This window comes from Monodelphis domestica, chromosome 2, assembly GCF_027887165.1.
Source record: "Monodelphis domestica isolate mMonDom1 chromosome 2, mMonDom1.pri, whole genome shotgun sequence".
Lineage (NCBI taxonomy): Eukaryota > Metazoa > Chordata > Mammalia > Didelphimorphia > Didelphidae > Monodelphis > Monodelphis domestica.
In genome coordinates, this window is record NC_077228.1 from 302264928 (window position 1) to 302285122 (window position 20195).

General features: G+C 36.8%; 1 protein-coding gene across 20 annotated transcripts in view; it reads left to right on the plus strand.

Moving 5' to 3' along the window:
* The first annotated feature begins 3792 nt into the window (after nt 1-3792).
* MLIP (muscular LMNA interacting protein) overlaps nt 3793-20195 on the plus strand; it is a 394551-nt gene continuing 378148 nt past the window's right edge. For 10 of the 20 annotated variants that reach the window (XR_008916576.1, XR_008916575.1, XM_056818419.1 and 7 more), the window contains exon 1: nt 3797-4006. Coding sequence is in view for 18 of the 20 variants with exons in the window: in XM_056818419.1 (XP_056674397.1) it covers nt 3941-4006 (66 nt within the window). In the remaining 2 variants the exon portion in view is untranslated. Of the gene's footprint in view, nt 4007-20195 lie in introns of all 20 variants that reach the window. The other 10 variants (XM_056818411.1, XM_056818417.1, XM_056818414.1 and 7 more) reach the window with 6 other exon arrangements.

Below are 20195 nucleotides of genomic sequence, written 5' to 3' on the forward strand. Positions count from 1 at the left end.
TTACTTTCCTTTGCTGTCATGTTGTAACAGGCAGTTCTTAAAAGAAGACAAAAAAGATCAAAAGCTGCACAAATTTTCTTAATTTTTAAAAATCAGAAATGAAAATGAAAGGAATTCTGAGATTCCACTAAATCCCTATTAAATCATTAAAATAAATGAAAGACCACAAAAATTCAATGTTGGCATGGCTTGGTTAAAAGATACAAGCTATTATGTCTTTTTGGAGATGAGAATTAAGTTCCCCTTTTGGGGAAAGCAACATGGAATTATATAATAAGAGTCTCAAAATGGGCATATCATTTAATCCAGTAGTCTAACTACTAAAGCTATTTGCCCAGAGAAGACATTAAAAGGCAAAAATAATAATTATGATAAATAATATTCTTTGCAGCACTGTTTGTAATAGCAAAAAGCCTGGAGACCAGCTAGGTGTAAAATGATTGGAGATGGCCAAACAAATTATGATATATGTTGAGAAGTAATAAATTTGAAAAGCTTAAAGAAATATGGAAAGACTAATGTGAAGCAATGGAGACTGACCAAAGCAGTACTGAAAGATATCAAAGATAATATAAACCATAACTGTGTAATTAAGGACTATAGTAACAACAATAGGTACAAAACAATTACGTGGTGCAATAGACAGAGTGTTAGAACTGGATTCAGGAAGATCTAACTTTCAATGTGGCCTTAGACATATGCTAACTGTGGGTCCCTGGGTAAATCACTTAACCTATCTCCTGCTCAGTTTCCTTAACTGTAAAATGAAGATGATAATAGCATCTACTTCCCAGGCTTGTTGTGAAGAGCAAATGCAATAATATCTGGAAAGCACTTTGCAAATCTTAAAGCATTATTGAAATATTAATTATTATTATTATTATAAGTTATATATACAGTAAATGTCAAAAGGGTCACAAATATAAAGTCTTTTGGAGCACTGCTGGATTGAAGTCAGTAGATATCTTTTGGCATTGGGTTAACAAGGCATGAATAATGGAATTTGCAGTTATAAGAACAATCATTTACTCTTGTTCAATAGTCATATCTGACTCTTCATGATCCCATTTGGGGTTTTCTTGGTAAAGATATTGGAGTAGTTTGCCATTTCCTTCTCCAGCTTATTTTACAGATGAGGAGACTAAGGCAAACAGGGTTAAGCAACTTGCCAAGAATGTTATAGCTAGTAAATGTCAGAGGCTAGATACTTTATCCATTGTGCCACCTAACTGTCCCCCTCAATTATTTATAGCCTCCTTATATTTTGTTTCATCTAACATGCCATTATCTTATGAATAGGAATAAAGGACATAAAAATTAGATAATAGGAAGAAAAGAGGTGCTAACTTCATAGCAAAAGTGAGGAACAATAGGTGGATAGCCAGAATGCTTTGTTAAATCCCTAAATATATTAGGAGAAAACAAAAGAGATTCCTAGCACTTTGGATGGAGCCCCATGGCTAACTATTGGGAGAACATGGACAAAACCTTCATAGGATTTTCAGGCAAGGGTGGGCTGCAATATACATCATAGGAAGGAACTCCCCACACCACAGCCTTTTTGGAATATTTGAATGTACTTTCACTTGTATATTTGCTTTGCCAGTAGAAATTAAAATAAAACTTACATTTAAGTTAAAATCAGAGTTCCCAATGCCAAGCAGTTACTGACTGAACTAATTCCCATTTAGATGGTTTACATTTTTATCTCTTTGACCTTGATCTGATTCATGTATATTTTAATTCTGTATGATTAATTAGATACCTGTTTTATCTTAATGATAATTGTATTCAAATAATGCAAAGGAATTATGGGAGATGAATTCAAATCCTGTCTCTGCCACCCATATGACCTTGGAAAACCACCCAGCTCTAATATGAAGGGATTGGACTATGTAATCTTTTAGTTCTCTTTCAGCTCTAAAATTTATGACTGACATACTGAGTTTCTTGAATCCCATTAAATCCATGAACTGACTGTATACTCCTATTTTTGATTAGCGGGAGGGTAGGGAGCAGATCTTGTCCATCCTTCCCTTGGATTATTATAGGGTCTTTCCTCTGAATCATACCTATGTCCTCTTTTAAAAAAATCTCTGAAAAATGAATATGAAAGAGGTCACTCTAACCACCGATATAACTAATTTTGATGGCTATTGCTCTTGGTCCTGGTGCCCTGCCCAAGACCAAGATAGCTTAGTCTTTCCCACAAGATCATCAATTTTTGTATTAGTATACTTTATTAGATAAAAATGTAAAGGACTGATCCCAGCCTGTTAGAGAGTTGTGAATTTTCTTAGCTTTTTATTCTGGAGAAATTTTTCCCAATTCCTTGCATGCTGAATACCTCCTCCTGCCCTGCATATGAGAAGCCATGTCATTGCTAGGAGTTGAGAAATCTGTAATACTAACTTCATACTATTTAGTGCAGCAAAGGGTGTGGCTCCCACCAAAGAATTCAGAGCCACCCTAAAGAGAGTAAGTATCTCCTTCTGCCTCTGGATCTAATATCAGCTCCCTGTACTTATCACCATGAAATAGGAATCCAGGTTTATTTCTTCCTAACTACTTCACTTGTAAAGTCCTCAGCCCTTTCATCATGATGTAGAATAAGGATTAAATCAGAGCTGCCTGGCAACAGAGACAGAACAGGAGTTCAAAACACCCCCAAAATATTTTTAAAGGGTGATCTTTAAAAATTGTATGAAAGCTGATCTGACGAAATAAATTTTAAGTGAAATCTCTAATCCAGCTATCAGTGATGAGCTCTGTTAAGATCGGGTTTTATTTGCTCTTTAAATTTTTAAAAATTCTCCTTTGGTCAGTTTCACTCCAAAATCTCTGACTCTTGGAAGGCCAGGAAAGGTTAATTACTATTTGATTTCTTTTTATAAAAAGAATTTCACAAAACTTACTGGGAACTTTGAAAATGTTTGATCCTTTCAAATAATGAGTTTAATTTACTGAACCCCAATATTTTTCTTAACTGGAAAGCCTTGGGGTACTGAATATCATCTGTATCATTCAGTCAGGTGCCAACTTCATTTCCAATAGTGGAGGAAACTGAAAAAGAAAACAAGACAAGTTTCTAAATTATTTGGAAATTCTTAATGGAGGAAAAAAAAATGGATCCAGCTCCATTTAATGGAGTTAATGTTTCTAACTGGTTTCCTCTGACTCTTTATCCTTGAATTGCCAATTTTTTATTTATTGAAGTCTCAGCTTTAAGAAGCAAAAGAACTCTTGAAGTCAAGTTCTATCTCTGATACATACTATCTGTATGACTTCAGGCAAATCATTTAACCTTTTTGGGTCGCCTTTTAATCTGTGCAATGGAAAGGACAACAAAACCTTGCTCACAGGGTTGTTGGGAGGTCCCAATAAGATAACCTCTGTAAAATGCTATATATCAGCCATATTCCCAGTTCAACTTAGTATTGAGATAACTGACTTGTTGTTTAGTAGTGAGTATTTGTCAACTATCTCTGCTGTTTTAACTGATCCATATATATATACTCTAGTCAATTGAATTCTCTCAACTCTCTACTATTTAAGAGCTCTTTGGTAGTCAAGGTTATACTATGAGCAAACTTCTTTCCTTGGGTCAGGTAACTTAACCTGCTAGAAAAGTCCTAGTTGGTTTGTTGACTTTGATACCAAACGACATTTATTATCTAAGGCCAGCTGCATGACTTCTCTTCAGTGTACTGTTTGTGAGGTTTGTACATCTATAAATGGAAACACTAGCTAACCAGAAATTATCGCCAGGGCTTTCTGATAGTGTCCTGACAACTTGAAATGTCCTGCAACGTCTACCATGTAGACAGACACATGAAATCATTTCTGCCTGAGTTCTGAATCTCTCTCTCTCTCTCTCTCTCTCTCTCTCTCTCTCTCTCTCTCTCTCTCTCTCTCTCTCTCTCTCTCTCTCTCTCTCTCCATGGATCGGGGCAATCACAAAAAAACAGATTCTGTAAACAAGACCTTAAAGGAGGAGAAATTGACGGTAAGACTTCTAGAAGTTTAACTTGAAAATACTTGTAAACTCACGGGAAAGAAGGACATGAACACTGTCATTATAGACTAGAAAAAAGTTTATTAGCTTGCCTAAACTTCCATATTTTGTTTTTTATTTTGTTTTGTTTGACTAGCCAGTGACCTTGAATTTAGTCTTCATTCAGTGAGCTTTGTGGAAAGTGATGATGACTGAATTATTATTGAAGTTTACTCGACAAAATATGAGCCAGCTAGTTCTGTGAAATGTGTGTCTTCATAATATTGCCATAATTGAAGCCATTTAAAAATGTGTTTTTTTTTGTATCTGTATAGTGAACTTTAATCCACATCTTAGAAGTTTATTTTACATGTGTATCATGTTAGCATTAAACTCAGAATTTGAATTCATTGCAAGACATCTGGGGAAATTGGCAACAATTCATGGAAAATATATGGATATGATATTCATTTTTCAAGTTAAGGAACTTCTAGGCAAGACCTAGAGCTTGCTCCGGGAAAGATTATTTCTTTCTTGATGTGATGGAATAGTATCTTAAGTATTTTAAACCGAGGGCTCAGAAACGAAATGTCAAGGACTTGTGACAGTCACTTGCGTTGCAAAAAAACTAAAACATATACTGTGATTTTGAGCTGAAGTGTGTTGCAGATTATTGATGTATTTCTTTCAACTTATTGGCTTTATCTGTAACCTCAGGGAGGATCCAAGGTGAGAGCTGGATTATGAATATTAGGAATACAAATCTGAGGAAAGAGTAAATTAATCATGAACAAGGTCCATATAGTAGAATGTAAAAATGTGTTGTTCGCAATCAGTCCCTGCCTATCTGGAATCTAAAGGATGAGATTTTTTCTGAATAGTCAAATTTTCTCTTTTACTGAGAATTTTGCCCTATAGGTACAAATTTTTAAAAAATTAAACCTATATTGAGATAAATCTTTCTAATATATATTACATTGGACTTTTTTTTTTACTAGAAGCAATGCAATGACCCAGGACAATCCTGAGGGATTTATGAGAAAGAACATTATCCATATCTAGAGAAAGAACTGTGGGAGCAGAAATGCAGAAGGAAAACATATGATCAACCAGGTTATTTTATGGGGATATGATTGGGGAAGCTGGCATTAAATGATCAGTCTATTGCAAATATTAATAATTTGGAAATAGGTTTTGAACAGTGATATATATATAACCCAGGGGAATTGCTCATCAGCTCTGGGAGCAGGAGGAAAGAGGGGAGGGAAAGAACATGAATCATGTAACCATGGAAAAATAGTATTAATTAAATAATTAATTAATTAAAAATAAAATAAAATATATTACATGTATCTTCAAAACATTTACACAAGCTCAAGAAACATTTAAGATAACAGAATTATATAATTTAATCTGGAAGGGACCTAGAGATCAACCTAATTCTGTTCTTCCATTTCATAGATGAGGAAAATGAAGCCAAGGGAAGTTAAGTGATTTGCCCACATTCCCAAAGAAAGAGGATTTGAATCCAAGTCCTCTGACTCCAAAAGCAGCATGCTGTAAGGTGCTGAGGTTACAAAGATGAAACACAATGTACTTCCTGCCTTTTCCTAATTAATCATAGACACTATAGAATCATAGATTTAGAACTGTAAGAAACCTTTAGAGATCATTTAATACAAACACCTTCATTTTATAGCTGAGAATACTAAGGAAGAAAGGAAAATGACTTTCCCAAGATCATGTAGACATTATTATAGTGTATCAGAGTGGTGCCTTTAGGACTTATTCTGACAGATCTGTTTTCACTACAATGATCACAGATTATTGTGTTTGTTTTTGTCTTTTTGAGTTTTCTTCATATTCTTATCTTTTCCCCTTAATGTCAAGAATCAATTTTCTTTGTCATCAATGTACTATGTATTTCCTTCTTTCTCAAGTACAATCTTTCCTTAACTTCTCCCCTTGTTTTCCTCACCCCCTCCCTTAAACTACCTTGTATTTATCTTGTAAACACATATACATTCAAGGTATCTCTGATACAATGTAAACTTGAGACCATAAAGTATGTAATTTTTGTGTGTGTGTACCTAATATCCTATGTAGTGCCTGGTACATGGAAGGCACTTAATAAATTCTTATTGATTAATTTCTAAATGGTTTTAAAAATATTTTGTATTTTTATATTATATTATATTATTACATATTATGTATAATATTATAATATATAATAAATTAAAAAACTAATGAAATCAAGTTTGGTAACTAATTAGACCTCTGTGTTAAATAAACATAAATTACTTTTGCATGAGGCAAGAAGGGAACGTTTTTCTGGGGGTTAAATTGATGTGTGGACTTGGTTAAAAACTATTTTGCCTCATCAGATTTGACTTTTAGGTATATCTCCTGATAATTTGGCTATATTCTAGAAAGACATGCTTGCTGAATCTGAATAGGGAATTACAGTTAGGTGAGAGCATACTATGTGGTACTTTTTTCTTATTGAGGGAGATAATAGTATAATTTTTGATCTGGTACCTTAGCTGAATTTTAAAAAAAAATGTTAGGAAAGCAACTAAAAATGATTTAGTCCAATAACATAATTTTGAAGATGAGGGAACTAAGGCCCCCAAAGTTAAGGGACTTATCAAGGTCACTCTCATTGGTTCATATTAGATCAAAGGTTCTTGACATCTGTATTCTTTTTACCACATGGTGAGAAGAGTTCCCAATATGCTGAGTTAAAATCTGACTCTGACTCATTAATTGAAGGATTTTAGGTTAAGTCACTTAGCTTTTCTGAGACAGTTTCTTCACATATAGATTGAAGAGTTTGTATTTCCAGCTCTGCCCAGAGGCAGCTAAGTGGGTAAGAGTGCTGGAGTTGGGGTCAAGAAGACCCAACATTTGTGTCAGGAAGACCCCAAATTTGAAGGAAGATCCTTAAAATCCAGTTGCAGACAATTACTAGCTATGTAATCCTAGGCAAATTGTTTAGCCTTTCCTAGCCTCAGTCTCCTTAGCAGCAAAAAGGGGATAATAATAGCACCTACATCACAGAGTTGTTGTGAGAGTCAAATGAGATAAAATATATACAACACTTTGTTGTTCAGGTGTGTTTGACTCTTCATGATCCCATTTGAGGTTTTCTTGGCAAAGATCCTGGAGTGGTTTGCTATCACCTTCTCTGGCTCTTTTTATAGAGGAGGAAACTAAGGCAAACAGAGTTAAGTGGCTTGCCCAGGGTCACACAGCTAGTAGGCATCTGAGGCAAGATTTGAACACCAGAAAATGGCTCTTCCTGACATCAGCTCTGATAATCTATCCACTGTGCCACTTAGTTACTCTGTACAGCTCTTTGCAAATCTTAAAGTGCTGTAGAGATGCTAGTAATCCCTATTATTTACAATAAGCCAATGATTTTATATTATCTTAGACCTTTTCTCGCCCTATGCCATGACCTGTGCTACTATATACTTGGGAAAGGTTATAGGAGTCTTTTCTTTCAATTATTACCTTAAGATCTCTACAGCTGAAAAAAATGAAGTCAAGGTAGAGAACCGATGGAGTTGGTGCCCATAGGTGAGGAAGATGACGATCTTTGCTGGGCTGCTGTTCATTTTGGTTATTTTCTGATCACTGCTGGCCACTACAGCTGCATTGATCATTCAGTGCTTGCCATCAATTATTACAATAGTGGAAATGAGTGGATCAGCTGTGCTTGTTCTGTGTGACATAACAGCAGCAAAAATTTGCCTCTGAGAACAAAGCCTTTTTATGGAAAGCTTTACAAGTGAGCGCAGCTGCACAAAGGACAACTGAAAAAAAAATCTGAAAGGAAAGGGAATGTTATCTATCATTCACTCACTCATTGCATTTATCAAGCATTAAAAGTACCTACTATGTGCAAGGCATTGTGCTAGATGTTGGGGCATGTTGTTGTTCTTCAGTCATGTCCAATTCTTTGTGACCCCATTTGGAGTTTTCTTGGCAATGATACTGGAGTTGTTTAGTTCGCCATTTCCTTTTTTTACTCATCTTACAGGTGAGGAAGTTGAGGCAAATAGGATTAAGAGACTTGCCCAGAGTCACCCAAACAGGAAGTGTCTGAGGTCAGATTTGAATTCAGGGAAATGGGTCTTCTTGACTCCAGTCCCAGAACTCTAGCCATCACACTGCTTCACTGCCCCAGTGCCAATGCATATATGGTATCAGCCTTCTTAAATAGTTTACAGTCTAACTGTAGAAAGAAAGACAGTTATTGAAGTAACTATGATACAAGGCTATGCATTATCTGTCAGTCAGTTAACAACCATTTATTATGTGCTTACTGGGCCTGACACTGTGCTAAGCACTGGGAATACAAATGCAAGTAAAAAAAGAAAAATATGGTTCTATCCCACAAGGAGCTTACATTCTCATGGGGGAAAGCAACAAAAAAGGAAGCTTAAAGGGTAGGGTGTACTTTGGAACCTTAATGGAGGAGTCAGCAGCACAGCTTGGTGAGAAATGAAGAGATGGTTGGCTGGGGCACCCTTTTTAAATGGAGGTTCTGTGAGGATCCCATCAGTCTGAGGGATGGGCCTAAGGGGTTGAAGAGTACTTTGTAGGTGTCAATTCCAGGGCTGAAATGATCATGCAGGATGCAGGGTTTTCTGAGGAATGATGCAGGAGTCCAGATTGCACCTTGTGAGAAATGTAGTTAAAGGAGGAAAAAAGATCCAGGTGAAATATTAGGAGATAATTGAGGCCAGAGATACTATTTGCATTTTTCAGTTGTTTTACTATTGTTTTTACGTCAGGGAGGAGAACAGTCAGGGAAGACTTCATACAGAAAGTGGTCCCTGAATTGGTCCTTGAAGGGATGAGAATGTTTCCATGGAGACAAAGGGACCTATTGGAAAGAGATTGTAGAAGTAGAATCAAGAAGACTTGGAGACTGATTGTGTATGTAGGGAAAGGGAAAGGGAAGAATCCAAGATGACTTCAAGTTTAAGAGGCTAGAGACTAGAAAGATGCTGATGCCAACAGCACAATAAAGAATTTGGTAGGAAGAATAAGTTTTGGAGGAAGGATGATGAACATGTTGAACTCCTAAAGTTCTGTGTTGGCAAAGTTCTTTAAAATGATTAAGATGAGCTTAGCCTTACAAATAAGTAGGGAAGTTAATTTGAGGAGTTTTATTAGTGAATTGCTTACCCTTTTACCCCTTAGAAGTTATGCAAGTATGTCTTGTGTAACAAGTAATTATAATATCATTTCACATGATATATAAGAAATATAACAATATTAACAAGTAATAAAAATAAATGACATCAGGAATCTTTACCACTCACTCAATATAAATTATTACTCATCCTGGGTGTGTGGGTGAGTGTCTTGCAAGTACTTGACTAATTTTTAGTTATTTGTTAAATTTCTTAGAGCTTAGGATACTGATTCATCATGCTCAGTAATACATCTTCCAAACCTTTTCACCCATGAATAGTTCCAACAAATCTGAGATCTCATTCATAGAGGTGTTCCCTTCAAAGGTATGGGTCAAAATCTCTTTGAACTATAATTCCAATGCTATCCTATACCCTAGTTCATTAATATCTTTCTCAAAATATGGTACCTAGCACAGAATTCTGGTCTCCACACATGATCTGAACAGGACTTGGAACATCTTTACTCTTCTATTTTTTGTACCATATTTTTGTTCATATAGCCCAATTTAATTAATTGGTTGTCAAAAATGGGGCAGCTAGATGGCTCAGTGGATAGGGTGTCTGGTCTGGAGTTAGAAACACTGGAATTCAAATCTGAGCTCAGATACTTCTTAGTTTCGTAACTCTGGGAAAGTCACTTAATCCTATTTGCCTCAGTTTCTTCAACTGTAAAATGAGCTGGGGAAGGAAATGGCAAACTGATACAATATCTTTGCCAAGAAAACCTCAGATGAGGTCATGAAGAGTCAGAAATGACTGAAATGATTGAACAACAACAACAACAATCATACCAGGAACTCTAATAAAGCACTAGAAGTAAAATGACCTCTAGAAACTTAAATGGCAGACTTTTGTTTGTTGTCTGATATGTTAACTATCCCTCCCAACTTTATATAATCTCTAAATTTGATAAGTAAGCCCTCAATGGCTTTTGGTCACAATAAAAGACCAGGAACAGAGCCTTTTGACACTTCATTTAATATCTGCCCCCACAATTGACTCATTGAACTCTCAGTTTCTAGAAGTCCTTGTTCTTTTTTCATATAAACTGCTATATTGCCACACTGCTATTTCCCTTCATCCTATACTTGTGCAGTTGGTTTTGTGATCCCCCAGGGAGGCCTTTACATTTATCCCCATCACATCAAATCTCATTAAATATACTACATATGCTTCCTGATTTCTTTCCTCTCTACTGCTTCCCAGCACACTCTGAACATAGCAGGTACTCAATTAATAGTTGCTTCATTGATTTTCCTCCTTACCTGTCAACTTCGAATTCTTGTAGCAATGGGTTTTTTCAAGGGCATTTTTCTTTGTTTATTTGGTAGACCTGGCCTTCTTTCTCCCTCCAGACCAATGAAAAGAAAATTAGGGGAAATCATATCGTCTTTCTCTGTGACCCACCAGCATGATCAGTGTTTTCTTACTTCCTGTTCACTTGGCATGGACTTAGAAATTTATTATAGTGTGTAATGCAAAGACTTGTTTGCCTGAGGGGGTTTGAGCTGTATGGAATGTATAATTCGGTGGTGCCATGACCTCTGCATTTAATTTCAGGCAGAGGCTGACTCAGGTCTGCTTAAATTCGGTCCTGGAGACTTCAGAGGTTTCTCATCTCTTGCCAATCCCCAGGGATAATTGCAGTGAAATAGAATTATCTAGCTAGAAATCCAAAGAAGTCATTCAACACAATTCAACAAATGTAGAGGCAGCTAGGAAGCACAGTGGACAGAATAGTGGGAAAGGAGTCAGGAAAATTGGAGTTAAAATCCAGTCTCAGGCATTTACTAGCTATGTGCCCTGGACAAGTTGGCTTGGAGGCAACTAGGTGGCTCAGTGGATAGAACACTGGGCCTGGAGTCATGAAGACTTGAATTTAAATTTGACCTTAGTCACTTACTAGCTGTGATTCTAGGAGAGTCACTTAACTTCTATTTCCCTCAGTTTCCCTAACTGTAAAATGGGAATAACAATAACATCTAGCTCCCAGGGTTGTGAGGATCCTGTGCTTAGTTCAGTGAAACACTTAGTCCCTTCCTTATTTCTGTTTGTTGTGCTCTATAAAGAGAAAATGGGCCTTGATCTCATGGAATGGACTATACACTAGTATAATGCATGCACTATTGTAGTAGATTTTATACAGGGAAGGAAATGAGAGAAGTGTATTCAAAGTAACTACACATGGCTCATTTATTTAATAGCAAGTATTGTGACAAACCTTTCCATCCCTTATCACAGTATTTATTTAGAGATGTAAGGCTTGCAAAGTGCCTTCTATATATTAGGGGATAGACACCTCAGGGCCAGGAGTCAGGAAGACTCATCTTCCCAATTTTAAATCTGGCTTCAGATATTTACTAGCTGTATGACTAATCAAGTTACTGAACCTTGTTTGCCTCAGTTTACTCATCTGTAAAATGAGCTGGAGAAGAAAATGGCAAACTACTCCAGTATCTTTGCCAAGGAAATCCAAAATGGGGTCACAAAGAGTTGACCCAACTGAAATGACTGAACAACAGCAAATTATACAAATTATCTCATTTGTTCCATACAACAGCCCTGAGAGGTAGTGATGAAATACCTCTCCATAATGCTCCCTTTTCTCCTTGGATCTTGCTACCACTCTGATGTGGGTCCTCATCACCTCATTCTTTGACTATTGAAATAGCCTGCTGGTGGGTCTGCCTGTCTGAAGTCTCTCACCACTCAAATCCTTCCTCTTCCAGACTTATTTTCCTAAAGTTCAGATCATTTCCCCCTTTCCTCCATTCAGTAGTCTCCATTGGATCCCTGTAGATTCCAGAACTGAATAAAAATATCTTGTTTCCAATTCAAAGTCCTTCAAAGCCCTTCCATTCCAGGCTTCTTCTTCTTTAAAAAACAATCCTTACCTTTTCTCTTGGAATCAATACTGTATAATTGATTCTAAGGCAGAGGAGTGATAAGGACTAGATGATGGAAGTTAGGTGACTTGACCAGGGTCACACAATTAGGAAATGTCTGAGGCCAGATTTGAAATCAGGACATCCCATCTCTAGGTCTAGCTCTCAATCCACTGAGCCACCTAACTGCCTCCTTCCTGCCTTTCCATCTCAACATGCCTTCTTCAAGCCAGTGGTGTTGACCTTCTGGGTGTCCCTTGTACAAGACACTCAAATTCTCTATTTTAGGCACTTTCTCTGGATTACTATCATGATTAGAATTTTCTTCTCCCTCCTTATCTTTGTCTCCTGTCTTTCCTAACTTCCTTCAAGTCCCAGCTAAAAATCTCATCTTCTAACAGAAGACTTTCTCAATCCCTCTTAATGCCAATGCCTTCTCCCTTTTAATTATTTCATATTTATACTGTATATATATATATGTATATATATATATACATATATATATATTTGTTTGCTTGTTACCTGCCCCATTAGTTTGTGAGCTCCTCTGAGGGCTGTCTTTCACCTTTCTTCATTACCAGAACTTAGCACAGTGCCTGGCACATAGTAGGCACTTTATTGACTTACTAATGGTAAATACAGCTAGAAAATGTCTCAGGTAGAATTTGAACTTAGTTCTTCCTGAATCCAGGTCTAGTGTTCTATTACTGAGCCACCAATCTACCTTAAGTAATTTTGTCATCTCAAGAGAGAGAGTACTAAACACTGAGGGAAAGAGGAAAGTCCCCATGTAGGAAATGGCACCTGAACAGTGATTTGAAGGAACCTTCAAGAAGACAGTAAATAGTTGGAAGAGATAATTATTCTATCTGCTGAAACCAACCTTTCTACAGGTACCCTCAATCCAGCTGTGTGCTGGAAACTGCTCATACTGGTTTATGAGAGATGATTGTTAAATTTTCAGCATAAAGGTTTCTACCTCAGAAATGAACAAATGCTACAAAGGACTTGATTTATTGTTTTGCTGATTGCATAGACCTAAGAAAATGATGGTGAAAATGTTAATTGATGTTAAACTACAAAAAATATATCCTTCATGCATATTTTTTAGAGAGCTGATTGTTAAACATTTACAAGCATACTACTGCTTTTACAGATGCTGCTTGTCTTCTTGAGTGAGGGTTATGGGTTTACTAAGGCACTTGGTATTTGAAAAAATTGTTTTATGATTTACATCAGTTTATTTAAATATAATGCCTCATAAAGATGTCAAATTGCTACAGAGCTCTGTTGTTTTTGAAGGAAAGACATTACCCAGATATAAAAAGCATGATGAATGGTTGGTCCCCAGAGCCATTCCCAGTCATCTATACAATGCTCAGTATGCAGCAGAACCAGGTTAGGAAAAGCAAACACAGTCTGGGGAGAAGTTAGAGCTCCTGAACTTCACTTCTCTAATGTCATTCAAAAAGTAGATATCAAGCTAAAAGAAAATAGTGGGGCTATAACCCATGGACAGAGTACACTGCTTGAAAGAATGCTGAATTTGTACATTAGTGCAGCCTTGGACTAGTCACTTAACTTTTCCAAGCCTTCATTTTCCTCATTTATAAAATTAGTCATTTGGACCTGCTTTTATGGTACCTTCCAGCTCCCAGTAGATGAGTCTTTGAAATTGTAGATGGGTGAGATTGGCTAAAATAAATTCCAAGGTCAACTTTGATGGAATAATGATATAAACAGCTGGAACAGTGATGACTTTTAGGGAATGGAGGAAAAAGTAACTAAGGGAGGCAAGATATCACAAAAGGATAACAGTAGCTTAGGAAGTTTGTGAAGGGAAGGGAGATACCTTCCATGGGAATAATATTTCTGTATACAGCAGCAACAATATTTGTATAGTGATGGAAAAAGACAGGGTCTTCCTGACTATTTGGTGGGTCTCTATCCTCTAAAAGGATTTTATTTAATATCAATATATGTTGCAGTTCTTTTGTATCCCAATGCTGCTATTTTAAGTAACTTGTTCTTGTTATTTACTATTAAAAAGAGAAATTATATAAATCTGAGTTAAGCTCTTGTGACCTTAGGCAAGTCAATTGACCTCTCTCTTCCTCAGTTTCCCTATTTAGAAAATGAAGGAGTGGTACTCTCTGACCTCTAAGGTCCCATTCAGCTCAAAATATATTTATTATTAGGTAGAGTTGACAAATAAAAAGGAGGCTAGTAATTTAGGAAGGCAGAAGAACTATTTGGGGAAAAGATCTGACCACAGAATGAAACCATAAAATCTGAGTTATACAATGACTACAGAGGCCATCTAGTTTAACTTGCATCTGGGTCAAAAATATCCTTCTACAACACTCCTAATAACTGGTTATTCAGTCTCTGTTTGAGCAGCTTGAGTGGAAGGGACCTGATTTGGTCTGTTCTAATTGCAGGAAAGGTTTTTATCATGTTCATTCTAAATCTGCCATGTGGCCTTAGCCAATTAAAGAATTTCCTTCTCATCATATGATTAACAGACTGGAAATGGTTATTGCTCCAAAGTCTCTTCAAAGCACTTTCCTTGTACCTCATCATGACTCTCCTAGAAGCAGGCTTCCCAAGCTCATCAATACAGGGGATTACATCAATGGCACCCTGCCAATGTTCATAAGGATTGGGATCCGGGATCAGTTCCCTATTAATCTGGAAAGTTTTTCCTATTATTAATTCCCTTTAGGTTGGCATTGAGCCATCAATGTCTGTACTCATATGATTCCCATCATTCAAGCAATAAGAGTGACTAGCACAGAGCCTTGAACACACTGGATATCAAGGGTTTCTATGACCAAATTAAATTTAATTACTTGTTGAGTTGTATTAAAAATTGCTAACATTGGTACACATTGAAAATTTGGTTTGATGGGTTTGGGTTATGGGAAGCAAGTGGGGGACAACTAAATGAAGCAAGAAATGGTGGGAGATAAAAGTGCGAGTTTACATAGAAGAAAGGAGGATGTATTTTATTATAATGCCCTTACTTTAGAGATGGAAGGTGCCATATTCCATCTGCTTCAAACCCCACATTTTACAGATAAAAAACTGGAACTCAGAGAGATGACATATCCTACTCAACCTGGTAAGTGACAGCTCCAAGGTTTGAATTCAAGTTCTCAGATCTAACACTCTTCCCACACTATCTCTTTCTCTCTCTTTCCCCCCATCTCATTCTATTGTACCTGTGTAATCTTGGGCAAGTCATTCAGCTTCTTTCAGTTTGTGTACATGTACTGTCTGTCTAAAGTCTCCTCCAGCTCTAGGCCTTTGATCCTAAGTCTGATGCCTACTGCATTTCTTTGATACCAAATGCCACCTATTTATTGCAAGATCTAGATGCTGACATTTTCCATTATGTTTTTCTGATGACTAAATTAGAAATGTCCTTGCTTTTCCAGACAAAATATGATAGAGCTTTCCACAGTTTAATAATTGGGAATTACACTGCATTCTTTCTGCTTTTATAGTAAGACAATAAAGGCTCTGTAATGGGAACAACAGTGAACATTTAACTGGACATGTAGATGGTAATGAGCAACATTCCCTGCTGTAGAAACCATGTTCCTATCAGGGACTATGCTGGCATGATTTCTGAGCTCTTTGGAAAGAACTGAAAGTACAGTGAAATATATTGGGACAATTACAACTTGCATTTTTTAAAGAACTTGATGATTTTCCATATTCAATGGACTAAAAATTAAGAATTAGACCGATGTGTGTTTACCAAGTACCTAGTATGTGTAAGGCACCTTGACATACACCTATGAAATAGAAATATTTTGTTTCTGTTTGTCTGTCTATACTTGCCTCTGTCTTTGTGTCTCTATCTATCTATCTATCTATCTATCTATCTATCTATCTATCTATCTATCATCTACCTGTCTGTCCGTCCGTCTGCCTGTCTGTCTGTCCGTCTGTCCGTCCGTCTATCTATCTATCTATCTATCTATCTATCTATCTATCTATCTATCTATCTATCTATCTCTCTATCTGTCTGTCTGTCTGTCTGTCTGTCTGTCTTATCTATCATCACTTATCTGGTGGGAGTGATTCACAATCATGAAAGTGTTCCCCACTTTCACCCTTACCCCTCCAGGGCTAATTCATTGCACTCTAGGCTGACCCCTCTTATTCTGCCACAAGAGAGACAGAGAGTCAATGTTATATGAAGAATATCAAGCTACCTTCAAGACCAAGAAGATCAGGGCTCAAGTATCATGTCTGACAGGTTCTGGTTGTGACCCTGGGAAAGATAGTTGTTCCCTCAGTGCTTTTGGCATCTCTCTAAACCTGTAAGTTTCAGAAAAGGTGCCAACTTGCATTGATAGAGTGAGTTTACTCACTTTGGAGCTCCCTATACCAATAAAATCAAGGTTTGGCCTCTGCTTATGTATTTATGTAATTGGGAGTCATCATGGCACAGTGCACAACATGTTGAACTTGGGGTCTGGATTGCCCAAATTCAAATCTTCCTTCAGACACTTTCCAGATTTGGAATATTGGATGAAGTACTTAATTTCTTCAAGTCTCATTTTCTTATCTGTAAAATGATGGGGTAGGGAGAACTGTTGGCCTTGAAGGCATATTATAGCTTTAAGTAATTTTAATTCTCCCATGAGTTTTTCTTAACTCCTGACTTTCTCCTTCATGGGATTTTTATACCTGGAACTATGAGAGTTCTCCAAACGTCTTTTCCAGTCATCCTCAGGCTCTCCACTTCACTGTGCTTCTACTGCAGAGTTGATGACTGGTAAATTCCTAAAAAACAAAACAAGCAAAACCCACAAACCTTTCATCTTTCCCTCCCTTCTTCTAAGCTTCCTTTGAATAAAATGAGAACTCTGAATACATTAAAAGAACTCTGGGAAAGTGACTGAGGGAGAGGAAGGTGAGGGTTAAGAATTGTCTTGCTTTCTTCACTGGAATGTGAATCCCAATTCTAAAACTACACGGTCATTTAAAAAGCTTTGGCAATTAAAGAAGCATCTGTTGATGATGCATTTGAGAGTTGCACTTTGTGTGAATCAATTATTTGACAGCTCCCCATGTGATGGTGAATCATGGAAGGGGAGATGGATTGTGATCTTTAGGCTGAACTGTGCTTTCACAGCGACATTTATTATGACACTGTGTCCAGGTGGGGAAATATTCTCTGTGTTCTCGTGGTAGGAATTACTATGGCTTGTAAACTGCCAGGTATTCTGTGGAAAGTACAGCATCCTCTGGGGGAAATGGTAACATAGATTGTTAAATTACTGATAGAATTACTGTGGGAAGTTATGGGCTGTACTTTTTCTTCATGGCCTTCATAAAAAAAAAAGGAGGTTATTTACAAAATGTTTAAAGTTTATTTATATTTTAATTACTAGCTTGTATTTTTTTTTAGCCTGGAGTTTTCCATAGTAGTTTTGTTTTTTATTTCCCCCCTACACTTCTTACCCATTCCATAGGCATTTCCATGGATTTTGTCCAGCTGATTTTTTGAAGGGGGACTAAGTGACCTTGAATATGTCACAAAGGGAAGAGTCAATGACTACTACATGTAAAGAAGGGCTGATAAGTCTCTATACCACACCTCTTAGAAGAGGTTTTTAGAAATGGGTTTCTTGTTTACCACAACATAAGATATTTTCAAAATAAAGAGAGAATGTAAGTTTAAATTGCTGTAATTAACATTCAGCAGCTTGTGGAAATATCTTTCAATTACAGAGAAAAGTCTTATTCTTTCCCATCTTGTAACTCCCATAGGAGTTTGCTTTTAATCTGGGAGTTTCTGTTCATTTTTTAGTTTCCATCTGCCTCTTGCTTTTGCCTCCTTCCTTTCAACTGTTCCTTCTTTCCTCTTCCTTCTCCTCCTCTTCTTCTCCTTCCCTCCCTACATCCTTCTCTCCCCTGATATGTAGCATTTGAGTATTTCTGGGAAATAAATGCTGACACTGTAAATTTAATAATTGGCCCTAAAGGAGTGTTCCGGATGACTGCAGCAGTTCCCTATAACTACCTCCATTTCCACCACTGTGACAACACACGAACCACTTTGCGATTGAATCTGTCTCTGTTCCTTACTTGTCAATGAACTTTCCTGTCTCAGATGACCTCATTTTTACTTACCTATATGCATGTTGCATCCCGATAGATGAAATATAAGTTTCTGGAGGGCAGAAATTGTTTCTTTTTGTTGTCGCTGTGGTTTTTGGTTTGGTTTGGGGCTTTACATTCAAGGCATAGCATGCCTTGCATATACAGGGTGCTTAACAATGCTTGATTGAATTGAGTTGAATTTGGCATCCAATTCAAATCCAAGATGCTATCATGGTGTCTTTTTGTGTAACAGGTTTAGAAAACCAACATAGTTTGCAAACATTTACTAGCCCTAAACCTCTTCTTCCTCTTTTTGATCTTACTTTGGAGAGCAATGATCATCACAATTGGCTTTGTACCTGAGGAAGCCTTGGCCTCTTGTTTGGAATAAGTACATCCTGAGCTGCCTGGATCAGGATACTTGTCTAAATGCATGGGTCAAGACAAGAGGAAGAGAGTGCCCACACGTCTCTCTGGAGTATCATGTCTGGAATGAGGGCAGTGAGAGAGCTACTCTTCAATGCCTTGGTTAGAAGACATTGAGAAAATTCCCTTCTGGAGACCTCTTTATTAATTTTGAATTTCTTTTGTTTTTACATTACCTTCATTTCCACATACATTCCTCCCATCCAGTGAGATATCCATTATAACAAATAAATAAATAAATAAAATAGCTAGCATGTATATAGAGCCAGGCACTGTGCTAAGAACTTTAAAAATATGATCCCATTTTATTCTTATAACCTTGCGAGGGAGGTACAGCATTCTTATTATCCTCATTTTAAAATGAAGGAAATTGAGACAAACAGCGCTTAAATGACTTGTCCAGTATTATATGCAAGTGTCTGGGGTCAGATTTGAGCTTGGGTATCCCTGGATCCAGGCACATCTTTTTGTTTTTTGCACCACCTAGCTGCCTCTCAGCAGAAAAGAGAGGGGAGAAAGAAAGGTGATCAACTAGCAAAGGAAATCAACTAACTGATGGTATCTACTGAGAACTGTAGAGAAGAAGCTCTCTTTTGTTAGAAGCTAATTAGAGAAAGTTTTATCTTGTAAAGTAAAAAGGTTTATGGGCATATTTGTTTTGACCATGAGCTAACCCAAGGAACTTTGCAGTTCTATGACATATATATATATATATATATATATATATATATATTTGCTAAAAGAATGTCACACTTTCTCAGCACCCTGTTAAAGGTGTCTGTGAACTAAAAGAGCTGATTATTGCCTCATGAGCTTGAAAGTAGAAGAAAAAGAAATAGTCTTGTCTAACAGAAGAGTGTTGAGGATTAAAAAAGAAATAATTAACAAAGAAAACTTTATATGTGCAAATTGTTTCTGGAGAAACCAAGGATTTTTCCACTCAATTAAGTTTATGCTCACTTTTCTCCAAGGACCATGGACATTGAATGTATTGTTGATAACCTGTGACTTGGATTTAGAATTCACTGTGATATTTTGTTTATTCTTCTTTTTGTCTTCTATTGAATAAAAGTTATGATTATTCCTGTTTCTCTTCCTATTAATTATTGTGATTATCACTGCTTTTGGCTTATTATTTAGAAAATGTTTAAGGTTTAATGGTGTCATGGTGACTAATTTTGTGGATAACATCCAAGAGGGAGCCTGGGAGCTACCTGAGTGAATAATAGGAATGAATAGACCCCCAAAGTAGGATTACTCTTTGTACTCTAAAAGAGAGAGGAGAGAGTTGTAGCCATGTGATCATGATGATAGCCAATTCTTTCAAAAAAAAAGTTTCAGACCTGTTGGTGAAGACAATTTAAGGTTGAATGAACTAGTCTAGAGAGAAAGAGAGGGGTGTAAGTGCTTTATTGGATACAATACCTGCAGACTGAGTGTGTGAAATCAGTGCCACATCTGGGCTGCATTAGGATATACTCTGAAAGGAAATTCAGAGTAATTTTTTTCTCCAAATAAGAGGAGTAGTTAAAGAATGGATTCTTCCATTCTTTGTCT